General features: G+C 42.5%; 2 protein-coding genes across 2 annotated transcripts; both read right to left on the bottom strand.

The window, feature by feature from the left end:
* Positions 1-96: 96 nt before the first annotated feature.
* Positions 97-6,154, bottom strand: LOC140995507 (ectopic P granules protein 5 homolog). Its single transcript, XM_073465512.1, has 15 exons — positions 5,518-6,154; positions 4,707-5,315; positions 4,096-4,356; positions 3,788-3,986; positions 3,549-3,685; positions 3,341-3,448; positions 3,180-3,253; positions 2,931-3,039; positions 2,201-2,315; positions 1,968-2,118; positions 1,726-1,881; positions 1,486-1,643; positions 691-842; positions 280-420; positions 97-165 (listed from the first exon to the last, which is right to left on the bottom strand). The coding sequence occupies exons 1-15, from the start codon at positions 5,569-5,571 to the stop codon at positions 97-99; spliced, it is 2,493 nt and encodes an 830-aa protein (XP_073321613.1). The 5' UTR covers positions 5,572-6,154.
* A 1,783-nt stretch (positions 6,155-7,937) lies between these two features.
* LOC140996562 (protein limb expression 1-like) lies at positions 7,938-12,302 on the bottom strand. The gene is made up of 6 exons (XM_073466995.1): positions 12,221-12,302; positions 10,786-10,991; positions 9,879-10,019; positions 9,682-9,777; positions 8,497-8,574; positions 7,938-8,402 (listed from the first exon to the last, which is right to left on the bottom strand). The coding sequence occupies exons 1-6, from the start codon at positions 12,300-12,302 to the stop codon at positions 7,938-7,940; spliced, it is 1,068 nt and encodes a 355-aa protein (XP_073323096.1).
* Positions 12,303-13,218: the final 916 nt, after the last annotated feature.

The raw sequence follows: 13,218 nt of genomic DNA, 5'->3' as shown, positions 1-13,218 counted from the left end.
ACTACCTGTGTGTAGCCCCAGTTCAGACCCTCCAGTATGACACAAGCCAGCCGGTTCTCCACAGCAGACAGGGATGCTGGAGCAACCATGCTCCGATCACACATATCTCCTCTGGCCGGGCCGCCACAAACTCAGAGGAAGCTCTTTGCACAAGTAAAGAGCCACCTATGACACACATGCGCACAAATATTCACACAACAGATATTATCACAGTCACTTATTTTCCTCTCAAGTACTTGCAGTTAAAACCAAAAGTATTAACAGAATAGCAATACGAACCATTCCTACAGTTTGTATGGTCTCTCTCAGTCTCTCCAGGAGCACAGAGACAACATAGGGATGGACTGTTGCTATGGCAGCCAGCAACTCCCTTCCCACTTTAGAGTAAGTTTCTCTGGTAGACACACTCACATAAGACACCTGGAGCAAAAATAAGACGAGAGATGTAGAAGAAAAGAACAAGTTAGTTGCTGTATGTTTCTACCAAAGGGACCATGGTGATGAATTTTTAACCAGTGTTACATATCCTTGAAATTTCATGCTTTCTCTGTGCTACCCTCCTCAGTGTTTTCATATTGGCTCTCATCAGTACTCTATGTGAAATACACAGTGTCCTAACCAATAAAATTACTCTTTGTGTGTATTTTGAACGTGCCTCTAGTGTTTTCCCTCAGCCTCTCTTTGACGCACCTGGTAAATCAGTAGAGTTATGGTTGTGATGAATGCGGGGTCAGAGTGCTGAGTTGGTGTGGCCATGTGTGCTAGTGCTGTGAGGAGGGAGATGCCATCAGAGCTGTTCACTTCACACAGCCAGTGTTCAAACCTTTCCTGGTGCTCTGGGTCTGTAGCAGACACATAAAAGAAAATATCAGGTCGGTAACTGTCAACATCAGACGGAGAAGAATAATCCACAAAGTTCCTGGTGAGGTTACTGGGGAAAACATTATTGGGGACACTTCCGGTGCTTGGCATAAGTATCACCCAAAATCTAGTAAACAAAGTATCATTATAACTGATTCACCGGTGGCACTTTCATGGCTTGAGAAGCATTAGCTAAGTTGGCTAAGCAATAATAACAGGCTTAGTCGTATCCTCTCAATAAAGTTGTTACACTAGATCGTCATGAATCAATGATATGCTGTACCGAACGCTCTAAGAGTGTCATGTTACCATGAAAGACATCGGTTCCATAATTTGTGCAAGGTATCATGGGGGCTAGGAATAAGGTGGCTACAACCCATGTTTTTGAACCTGGTTTTATATTCCCAAGGCCATAAATGTGCCAAGTGTCCTAAAAAACTGAGTTTAAGTAGTTTGATAAAAGTTCATTACAAACGTTTGTGCGGCAAAAAAAAAGTGTGTCAGATACATTCAGTTTTCCAAATGATGATGAAACTATGAGGTCACATCTAAGTATTACTACAATGTCCATGCTAGTTACATTTTTGAGGTTATGAAGTATATTTAGTGCAGGTATACTGGTACCTCTAAGAGCCTGAACGCAGGAGTGTGTATCACTTGTAGTGCCGAGGGTTTCCAGTCCTGCTGTCTCTGCACACTGCATAACATAAAGCACCCTCCACAACATAGAGCTGGACAGAGTCCCATATGGCATCTCGGACATAAACAACCAAATCCCCAACCTGTGAGAGAGGAGCACAGAAAATAAATGCAATGTCCGTAAAGTAAATGGGTTCAAGTTAAAACAGAAACTGGAGGCCTTACCTTTTGTTTCTGAGTACATGTAAAACAGCTCTGAGGAAGAGATGGTCGTATTCCAGCTGTAGTTTTTCCAGAGACAGTGAGTGTGAGCCGGACCCACCAGCACCAGTTAAACTCACATACTGGGCCCAGTGATCACTCACATAACACACTGTCATTCTGAGGAAAAAGAGAAGACAACATTATGATTCTCTAATATTATATACTGTATTCATAGTTTTGAGCTCTCTGATTGGTGCACTGACCGTATGATGTGTCCTATCCGTTTCACCAGCTGTCTGTATCGTGCCCTGTTGTAGGTTTGTAGTCCAAGAGCGAGAATTTCAATGAGTGACGACGCAAAACCAAAAACACGCATCATCTTCTGACTGGAACAGGCCACAGGTTCATACACACCTGGATGGGAAGAGGTGTGTCAGTTCATACAGTGAATGAGACAAACTAGCAGACAGAAGGACGGACAGACAGACTCCCCTACCCTGCTTGCTCATGCCCAACATGTGTGAATAGAGCTGCTGGAACGGGAACTGGGTGAGCAGGGAGATCAGATCCTCCTCACAGAGCAACAACCAGCTGCTGTCTGGGTCCTCATCCTAAACAGAGGAGAGAAGTCTACTTCAGATAAGGCTTAAATGATCACTTCACGTACTCAACAGCTTTTTAAGGCAAGAAGCAATGTGGAAGCAACTCACTTTGTATATAAAATGGTAATAACAGACGATTGTACAAAAAAATTATACATTATTATATAGTACTTAAATTACACTATCTTAAAATGTTACTATTCTGCAAAATAATATGGTTCTTAAAGTGGTTCCTAAGCAACACATTAGCACTGGCAGCAGTTGTGGTTTTAAGACGGCAGACATGATATTTAAATGGTCATAGGTGTTCATTTGGCACCCTTTTCATAACAGCTTTGCATATGACTCAGTGTGTCAGAACGAAGACTAGAACATTCTGATTTAGAAAGTCATCATCTATAATCCCCAGTGACATATCACATTTTGTGCAACAGTCAGTGAAGGAAAAGAAAACAGACACTGTTTTTACCGAGAAAATAAAATGAACTTTATCATATTTCAAGTTTTCTACTGTTTTTCTTTAATTTTCCTGACCCACATATACACACACCAGAACTAACATTAATGTGGAAGTTTCGTGAGGTTTCTTTTCTCAAAATACAGCCATTGCTTTCATGCACATACCTCCTCTCCCCCTTCATCCACTAGTGTCCAGTTGCCGGACTCAGGTCCAGAAGCTGCTGAGCTCTGGCTCTCACATGGCTTCAGATGTCCCAGAAACTCTGCACGGTGTCTGAGTGCAAGACAAAGACGCCATTGGTTTGAAATGGGAGGTTGTTAGACCCTGAAGGGTTTACATGGATTCTAACAGAAAACCAAAGGCATAAAGCAAGAGTGTACAACAGGTCACAGTCAGTGGCTAAGAAAGAGTACCTTGAAGGCGACATTAGGATGGACAGAGCTTGCATAAAGTGCTGCACTCCACAGGTGTTCCCCAAAACTTGGATCTGAGGCAGACATTGGGAAGAAAACTCAAGTCAGTTTGTACAACCACTGAGAAGACAACAATAAATGAAAGACTGTCCTTCACTAACCTGAAGGAAGGGTGCAGCCCACTTGCCAACGCCGGCTGGACAGCACAGAAGATGGCACAGCAGGTAAAGGTGCTCTCCTGACCCTCCAACGTGCAGCAGGACTGCCACCTGGAAAGTGTACGAGAACCACGTAAAGAAACAAAACAACACAATACCTCGACCAATGGAATGTGGAGTAAGAAGGGTGGTAGAGTGTTTGTGTGTGTACCAATCTGTCCAGCCAGTGATGGATGTCTGCTTGAAACTGTGAGTCATCCAGGACTCTACGTGTGAAGCTGAACAGGACACTGATGGCCTCTTTCAACGGCTGGAGAGAACAAGGTTGTGTTTGGCTGCCAGAACAATCTAATGACAAAAACAAGCATACACAAAACAGATACAGGGTATGTACTTAAGATCTGTATTATGCATGAGAAGCATGTTCGCAACAACTTACGAGTCACTCACCTTTTAGTAGACGATACAAGTATGATTCCACCTGGAGACGTGAGAGCAGAGCAGTGTACGCATGTAGCGCCACCTTTTGATGGAGCAGCTCACTGCGAGCTTCAAACAGTCTCCTGAGCTCAGCCAGCACACTCTGACTGAACTCTGCCTGCTGGAAGCGGTGGTACCCACACACCTTAGACTGATCTGCGCACACACCCTGTATGGAAGAAATGTTTTTTCAAGTGTTATTACAGCAGACGACCACTAGCTATTTTCTCTGCATACTATATTTTTTTTATTTCTGTTTTTTGTTTTAATGACCACACCTGAAGTGTAAGCTGCTCATCTTTGAAGCTCCAGAGACGATTCTGTGTGCTCTTGCAGTCAGAGGACTGAGTATGTAGCTGTGTGTGTGACTGGGTGAGTTGTCTACGACAGCGCCAGTAGTTCTGCAGCAGTTCGGTGAGCTCATGGTTCTCCTGCCGGGCTAAAGCACAGAACTGGGCTGCACACACTTCAACACCCTCTAACCAAGTTCGTAACCCTCCGCCTGGCTCCCAGACACTCAGTTGCTCTAATGAGAATGGCTGCAGAAGAAAAACATGAGATGAGAGACGTTATGTCACATGTTAATGCATGTGTATGTAAGGCACGATGGTGAAAAATGGGTTTGGGCAATACTGACAAAATCAAGCATCACAATATAATGTTGGAGTTCAACGTTGTTTTTAGAAATTAAATTACAAATGATGTCGACACTTTCAAAAACATACAACTTTTAAATGTTAATGTTTCAGGGGAAAAAAATGGTGATGGACTTTGAAAGCCTTGGTGTTCATCTGACTACAAACTAATTGTATGCATAATAATTAAACTCATTAGGGCTTCTGTAAAAAAAAAACACAAATATACTCATACTCTTGATTTATGAGATTACCTGCATTTCCGGAGCTGTCTTGGGTAATTCTGGGTACAGTTTGCTCCCTGACAGTTCGGTGACAGACTCCAGAGGCTGCAAACTTGGAGGGGAAGATTCTTGTTCAGGCAGTGCCAACACTGCAGGTCCCTTTTCCCCATTTTTCACAGCTTCCTCACAGAGCTGTAGCATGGGGCCCTCCTCCAGTGTTGGGAGAGAGGGGTACAGTGCTGGAGCACTCGGGGCATTTGTGATCTGAAACTGAGTTGAAACACAAGGCTGATTCCATGATTGTGTGTCAGTGGTCTGTGCTGCAACTTTGAGCTCAGCCCTCTGAGCAGCCACTCCACCATCCTTCTCTTTTGATTCGAGGGATGGCTCTAAAGTCTTAGTTGACACTGATGTGGATAAGGACTGTGATGGGGTGGTCTGCTGTTTCTCAGAGGGCTGATCTGGTTGCTGTGCCGTGGTCTCAGGGAGCTGAACAGGGTCGTGCTGCTCCTCCTGTGGTTCCTGATACGGCAGACTGAGGGGAACATCGGTGAAGCCAGAGGTGGAGGCCTCATCACACACAGCTGAGGGGACTGTGGCTCTTTTGTCTTCCTCTGCCTGCTTCTGCTTCCTGGCCGACTGAAAACATACAAAAACAATCAACCAAAACAATGATTATCCTTGTTTAACAGCTCACCCTTTAATGTTGTTTTCTTCATGTGACAGAAGAACAATCACCGTGATGGAGAAGGAGTGTAATTATCCTCCTGACCCAAGGCCAGTCTGTGGACTGAAAAAGAAAGAGCAGAAGGAGTGACTGTAAAAGTCTTCTTTTAATTACCTGAGATTTTCCGCTGGTTTTTGCCTTGGTCTTCTTTGGTCTTACAGCCTCCATCTTTAGTGTCTGCTCAAACCAGTTTCAATACAACTCAGATCACATTGAAAAACAGCTGACTGGGGTGTCTCCTGGTGGAAACAGTGCAGCTCAACAGTCCTCATACGTAGAGTAAACACACACATACACCCACAATTAGCTGTAATAGCTAGCTGAGGTCGATAAGCAGCTAGTGGCTGGCTGTGCTGTTGAGATAAACAGCGTCACTGGTTGTAAACACAACACTCTTGATGGCCGGCTGTGAAAAGTCTCTGACGGAGGACAGCAAGCCAGCACTTAGCATGTCTTCAAGAACAGACGTATTGTCCAGAGAGCACATTTCACGAAAACGAAACCAGTCTCTGCTGATGAAACTCTCCTTAGCTAGCTACATAACTGAGACGTTCTGCATGGCTAAGCTAAGCTAACACGTAGCTGTTAGCCTGGTACGCTGTCTTCCTCCTCAGTAATTTATTCACCAGCAGTGAACACTTTTTTCAGTATTGTTGCGCAAATGCCCAAAATAAGATTTCAACACGTCGAAGCGAGTGACACGGGCTGGTAGCCCCGTCCACTGGTCAGCTGTCATTTGTTTTGTTTGTTCCAGGAACTCAGCGATCACAATCTCTGACCACGTGACTACTCCACCTCTCGACGGACAGCCAGAGAGCCCAAACTTTATATCATACGCACAAACACAGACACACACAAAAAATGAGGACAGTTATTTCTTGGCACCTGGACACGAGATCATACTTCAACTGTAGATTATAGGTATCGGTATCATCATCTCCTCACCCCCATCTGGAAGGAAAGTCATGAGAGGTTTCCTAGTCAACAAAACATTTGTAGAAATTCACAGAAATACAGCACTGCAGCATTTCCTAAAGTAGATGAGGACTTGTTTAAAAAACAAAATCAAAACAGAAAATGGTCCCATACAGCTCATTCGGCATAATCCAAGTTTTCTGAATCCCCAGGGGGCCGTTGGTTTTTAGGTTTTAAAACGAGTCCCCATCCACTTCTGTTGTTCAGTGAAATACGCCAGTGCTGTTTTGCTGGAAAACTCCAGAAATGTTTTGTGGACTACAAAACTTCACCTGACATGGCATTGAGTAATGACTGAATTTTCATTCTTGGGCGAACTTTTCCTTTAAGCTTTACTCATTCAGGAAGTCTCACCGAGATCTCCTTCGCAAGAGAACGCTGAGATCAAATCATATACAGAAAATCCAAGCAAGAAAAGTCCGTCACACTAAATCCAATGGTTTGAATATTTAAAATATCAGCGAGCCTTACTATAAAGTCTCAAAGAGGACTGAGCGTCCCTAACTGATCTAATCTTCCCCAGTTCTGAGTTGGTATAGTAAACTTTAAAAGCGTATTCTGTGATCTGGTTCATGGTGGTTCACTCTAATCTCAACTAAGGTGATCATGCAAGAAACATATCCCACAAACCCAAAAGTATCTATTACAATTAATATTTTCTCAGTCATTACACTTTAAAAAGCACCTTACCATTCCCGGCAGCGTCCATATGAATGCACAGGCAGGTCATGAGTCACAGAAAATATTTATTTACAAATGTACATTACGATGATTAAAAACAAACATTTTCCCTTTAAAATGCATTTAGTCCCAATGCCGAACCAAACCTAAGACAACTGAATGCTCTTAGCCTGTATGCATTTTATCATGAGGTACAAAGTAAGTGCTTTTCAATACAAAAGTATCCATATTTCATACCCTTTTGCTCTCCAACACTATCAAATAAATGTGTGTCACACTCAACAACAGACACTCTTTTTCATAACACCCAGCAACACGTCATCCAACATGTCCCACAGTCAGTCAGTGTCCTGGCAAGTAATTTCCAATCAGTTTGGAATTGATACGCCAGATGCCAGGCAGAGAAGGAGAGAAGAAGAGTGAGGCATGGAGGAGCACTAATTTGCTGGTATGTGAACCAATCCAGGCTGAATCATTCTAAGCCATTTTAAAATTCATGTATTTTAACCTTTTAGGTTTTCCTCTCAGAAAGACGATGTAATTGAACATACATAAAAGCGAAGGCAGCAGTGAGCTCTCATACAAAAATAGCCTCGACAGAAGGTTACAGCTACAGTTCAACTATATTTCCTGTTAGTTGTTCTAAATTATTTTAATGACACAACAGACATCTTTAAGTATTGGATCTATAGTCACAAAGGAGTGTTAACAAGGCTAGAGCATTATTATTAGACATATAAACACAATATTTGTAACTCTCATGATTACAGAACATTTACAGAAAACCTGAATACCGTGTCCATGCTTGATATTTTCTTCTCTCAAAAAAAAGGTCAAATCTCAAATGACAGACTTTAGTGCCCATCTTCTGCTTCAGTCTATTCAAAGTTATTTATAGGCACAAAGGTCTCCTGTGAGCATGACGAAGGACTGTTGGAGGGCATGTGTTTTCCAGACGTTTGACAGACTGTTTGTTTTGTGTTTTTATGGAGGCTTGGTGAAGGACTGCATGGTGGGGTTATCTGGACTTCAGAGTCCTGGCTGTATAATGGGTGTAAAGGAAGTTGTTCTTGCTTGTATGTGTGGCTCTGCGCCTGGCTGAAGTCCTCGGGTGTGTGGTGAATGTATGCTTGACTCAGAGCCAAGCTGAGGATCTCCGTCTTTTCCTTGTAGAAGCGCAGCTCTATGCCTCGACGCCGGGCCAACACCAGCTCCCTCTGCGCCACCTGCAGCTCCTCTGCGAGTCGTCCCGGTGACCTTTGCTCCCGTCCGAGCCAATCCAGAGCTAAGCTGCTGCGCATGTACTCATCAAGTCCTCGCTGAGAGTAATAGGTAATCACACTCTGAGTAGGAGGAAAGGAAAATAGGCATAACTGAAATGCTCAACCAAAGTTAGCTGACACCAGGGATGAGATATATCCTTGGCAAGGCCTGTACCTGTCGAGAGCACTGCCTTTCCCTCAGAACCTTCAGCGTCCCGTTCCAGTGCAACAACTGAAAAATCGTCATCATCTCCTACAGAGAGACAAAGAGAGGGAGAAAGCTCCTCAGAATACATAAAACACAAAGAGTGAGAGAGTCTTGCACAACCATATAACTAATGACCTGAGTAACAAACCCACACATCCAGCTCTGTGTACACAGGTCCGACAAAGATAACATATTATGTGAACATTTCTTGAAGTCACACCTAAACTGTGGATGATTGGTTTGAAGAGATACTGTAAATCTTTTCACACCAGGTAGGCCTCATCCTGATTTATAAAACACTGTCTGGCTGAACAGCTGCCGTGTGTTAAGAGCTAGTGACATTTGTGTTAAACAGAGAGAGTCTATAGATTAAATGAACCTAATGAGACACAGATGGAAAATATGACACGTTAGTCGCCTGGGGTCAAAGTCCATGTTGTACCTACCGGCCTGTTTGCTCTGTTTCAAATTGTGCATCTGCTTTATGCTACTTGCTCATCTGCTTGACAAACAAACTATCTGACAGCTCCAGCATTGACTGCATGTATAAATGATACACAGACGGCTGCATACCATATGTGTAAAGATTTGAGGGTGTGTGTGCAAATGTATTTTTTCTGTGTATGTACATGTGCGCACATATGGAGGTGTGTGTATTACTTGGAAGTGTTTCATCTTTATGAGCCATGCTTTAGCAGGAATGATAATGAACCCATTTCCTCCTGCTAATAGCCCTCTGTCTGCAGACGTGGGCTTATTTACACAAAGGTAGAAATATAAGGTGTTTCATACCAGGACTCCCTGTTGGGGTCTAACTGAGAGTGAGATGGAGTGTGAATAAATAAGCAAAAACAGACTAGAGCTGTAATGATAACAACGGGGAATGTAATTATCACCCACCAGTTGTAATTTTGGTCATGTTTGGCTTAATAATTCCAAATGTAGGTGTGTAAAATGATAACAATTTAACGTGGGGTCCAATTATAAATAGACTATATTAGATCCCCAAGCTTAAAGCGGCACTTCAAAAAGCTTAAATCCTTTGAAGTAAATTGATCTTTCACAAAATTACCACATGACTCCACATGATTTATGAGCACTGCTACAAGAAAAATAGCATTTTGCAAAATGAGCCTTGGCTTTATGTTTTACCTGGAACTCCAGCATGGTCCTTCCTATGTAGGAGTGGAGCAGCAAACTGTAGGTTCCTATACTGGTGCTTGAATCACATGCGTCTTCAATAGAGACCTTAACAGAGCCAACATTCATGTTAGACTAAACACTCTCCTTCTGTGTCATAGCTACAGTCTGAAAGGGGTAATACTGTGTCGGCACTGGCTCACACTCACAGCACTGTCTGTTGCGGCCTGCTGCAGACTCTGAGTGATGAACTGAGGGCTGATGCGTCGACATGGCAGCTCGTTCACAAGTGAGTTCATCAGAGCCACGCGAGCTGCGTCCCTCCGTGCCTCTGCCTGAGTGTCACACACCTGAGGATGAGAGATAATGAACACGAAGGGTTAAAATGTTACAAAGAGTGGAAAAAGAAAGAGAAAAGATGTGAAACTTTCTCACAGTGTGTGCTGATATGTATTGAGCCTCGGGTTGACTGACTTTGAGCCAATAAGTTCTGTCTTCAAACGGGCACCCAGTCTTAGTTCCATTTTGATGATTTTACACTTCATTACAGCTAATCATGGGATCAGAACTCAAATCACCAATGAGATTAGGACACGAGAGGTATTCACAAAAAACCAATCACATGCCTTCTATGAGCTGGGGGCTGCTGTCTGGGTCACAATGAGCCCATTGATAGGCATTTAACAGAATGACATCAATTTAAAACAACCCTAAAAGTCTACGTGACTGTGTTTATCGCCACTGAATGACCTTTTGCTTCTGAGTGCCTGCCTCTGACTTTTAAAAAAATGGATTCTGGGGGCTGTTGCTGCTGTAGCAAAATGAAGAGAAGCGATTACAGATTATAAAGTTTTGTTACCATGTATGCATAGAGACTAATAGTTAATTTGAATCAGTGGGTGTACTATCCATTTAGGTTGTATAATAAACTGTCAAGACACAAACATCACCTGCATCATGTTTTTTAACAACCCTTTTTGCTTATGTTTGGTCAACTATGTGTGCTCACCACATGATGGTGATATTTCCAGTTTCACACGAAGGATAACTGGTGTAAGTTCACACAGTGCAAAGTGTAGAGATCCTGCCAGACAGCACTGGTGATGATAAACACACCTTGTAGTTGCCAAAGCAGCTTCCTCCAGGCAGGGTGACGTAGCAGATGTATGGGGGACCAGGGGACGGTGCAGACTCGTACAGCAGCAGGCTCTCTGTCTTGATGGCTGTGTCCCCAACAGAACCATCAGATTCACCGATGGAGCCATTTGACTGGCTCATCTGCCTCTGCTCCCAGAAGTTATGGAGCATGGCCACAACATTCACTGTACACATGTAATAAGGATGCATGTCAAAAACAGGACTGACAGCACTGAAAGCATACATGAAGCAGCAGGCAATAATCAGCTGGAGAGACACTACAGGTAAAAACATGTTTGGGAAGAAAATGTCCAAAATACACATTTAGGTGTTTATTTTAGTTCAGGTTTCTGTTCAGAAAATGTATGCAAATTAGTGCATGTTTAATTAGGTGCACTTGTTTAAAATGTCAGAAAACTTTCAGCACAAAAAAATGTCTAATAAGTAATCAACTGGGGAAGTTTCATGTGGAAATCTATGACTTATTTTGTTTGATATTGTTTATTTATGTCTATGTTTTCTCAAAATGACTTGTTATTCTTATACTCTGAGCCAAAACTCTCTTCAGTAGCACTTACACACCATATGCTCCAGTTTTTAAAGAGGGGGTTTGTTCATATATAATTCATCGCCTGATTACAGTGAAATAGATTTTTGTTTGTTGGCAGTATTTCCTGATTTATGGATTGATTAAAAAAAAAAATCCCAAATTCTCTCTGTAAAAGCCATTGACTCATATATGTCAACAAAATGAAACGCTAATGTTGTCTTCTTTTATGGAAATCCATGCAAATGGTTGCATATTTAATTAGATAATGAATCATTTGCATATTTATTCATTACATTTCAGGAAAAATAAATAAATAAGTAATTGATTTAATGTAAGTAGTCAACATCCTTACCCTATTCACCTGTAGTGTCTCTGTAAGTAATATCAGAGGTGAAAGTTTTTGTTTTAGTCACATTTTGAGAAAACCTTTAAAAAGAAGCGTCTTTAACCTGTAATGTGTAAACCTGACATCTATAAATCAGCATTCCCAGACAGTTTTTATTAAAGTAGAATCAGGAGCTTCAAGTACCTCCCATAACTTACATGAATCAGCATTTTGAACCTTGAGCTTTTCCTGACCCTGAAATCAGTTTAAACACTTCCTGTGTCCTCCACTGTGTGCCAAATAATTCACTACAGCTCAGTCTATTGCAACAGGGGTAACTTGACTGACACTGGTTGGAGGAAATACAACAAAATTATGAGACAACAGTTAATTTCTTGCCTGGTTTTTATCAAATTATTTTAATGCATCACTGTCAGGTCATCACTGGTAAACACAGTTGGTAAGTTTGATTCTTACATTTAAAACAAAGATGTGTCTCTTTCCATATGAAAGTAACATTAAGTTTCTCAGTTACTCACAGTCGTTTGGGCTGGTGTCAGTCTCACTTTGTGACAGGTATGACATCATACTCTCCTCCATTTTCACTTTACTCATCCTCATCCAGCGTTTTCTTCCACAGCGGCCTGGCCTCAGACACGTTTAGTCAACTGCTTCTCATCAAAATAGTCCATCAAAACACCACGCATGACCCTAGAAATGAGCATCCACCACAGCCATCACAGCTCAGGATGGGAACATCATGAGGAATAAACTCAAAATCTGAAAGCCACTTCTGAACTCTCTTTCTCCACCTCCTAAACCGCTTTCTCCCCCCTCCTCCTCTCCTGTGTGAACATCTCACCAGGGTTTTGCTTTTGAAGCAGACCACCTTTGTCACCCTTGCTGCCAATTAGCTCAGAGGGCCCCTCACTCTTTCTACACATGCACACACACACAGCGGTGCAGAGCTGGAATGCTGAGCCCCTCCCTTTGGGCTGTGCAGCTGGCTAATCCCTGAACACAGACCTGCATAAAGTTGGTAGGTTGAACCACAGACAGCACAATCATCATTGAGGAACAGGAAAAATAAGAATAGTTTTGTGGTATATCACTGGATGCTTATTTTTATATGAAGGAGCAACATCTAAAGGACAGTCTTACCCAATATGTAGTGTCTGAGATGAGTGGGGGTAGGATACTTTTGACTTCACATACTAATTTGAGGCCACAGAGCCCGGGGTCTGAGCTCCATTCATCCTCTTCAATATGAATGGGCATTGTTCAAGTCTGAATTCACCCGCTCCCTGAAAGCCTCTAACACATAAATGAACCAAATTCTGAGGGAAAAAAAGTGGTTTCTTAGCTCCCAATTGCTCTGCTCTCTCATCTCTAACATGTCATGTCTCACTCTCTATTGAGTCATGTCAGAGTGACAGAGAGAACAAGGTTTATATGTCCAATTGGCGCTCCATATAACGCTGAATGTATTTTGGTTCTGAAGCATGTATGTTCCCACATGCATGTGGGAGTTGTGTTT

This window comes from Pagrus major, chromosome 5 (assembly GCF_040436345.1).
Source record: "Pagrus major chromosome 5, Pma_NU_1.0".
Taxonomy (NCBI): Eukaryota; Metazoa; Chordata; class Actinopteri; order Spariformes; family Sparidae; genus Pagrus; species Pagrus major.
This window is presented reverse-complemented; position numbering and strand designations above follow the sequence as displayed.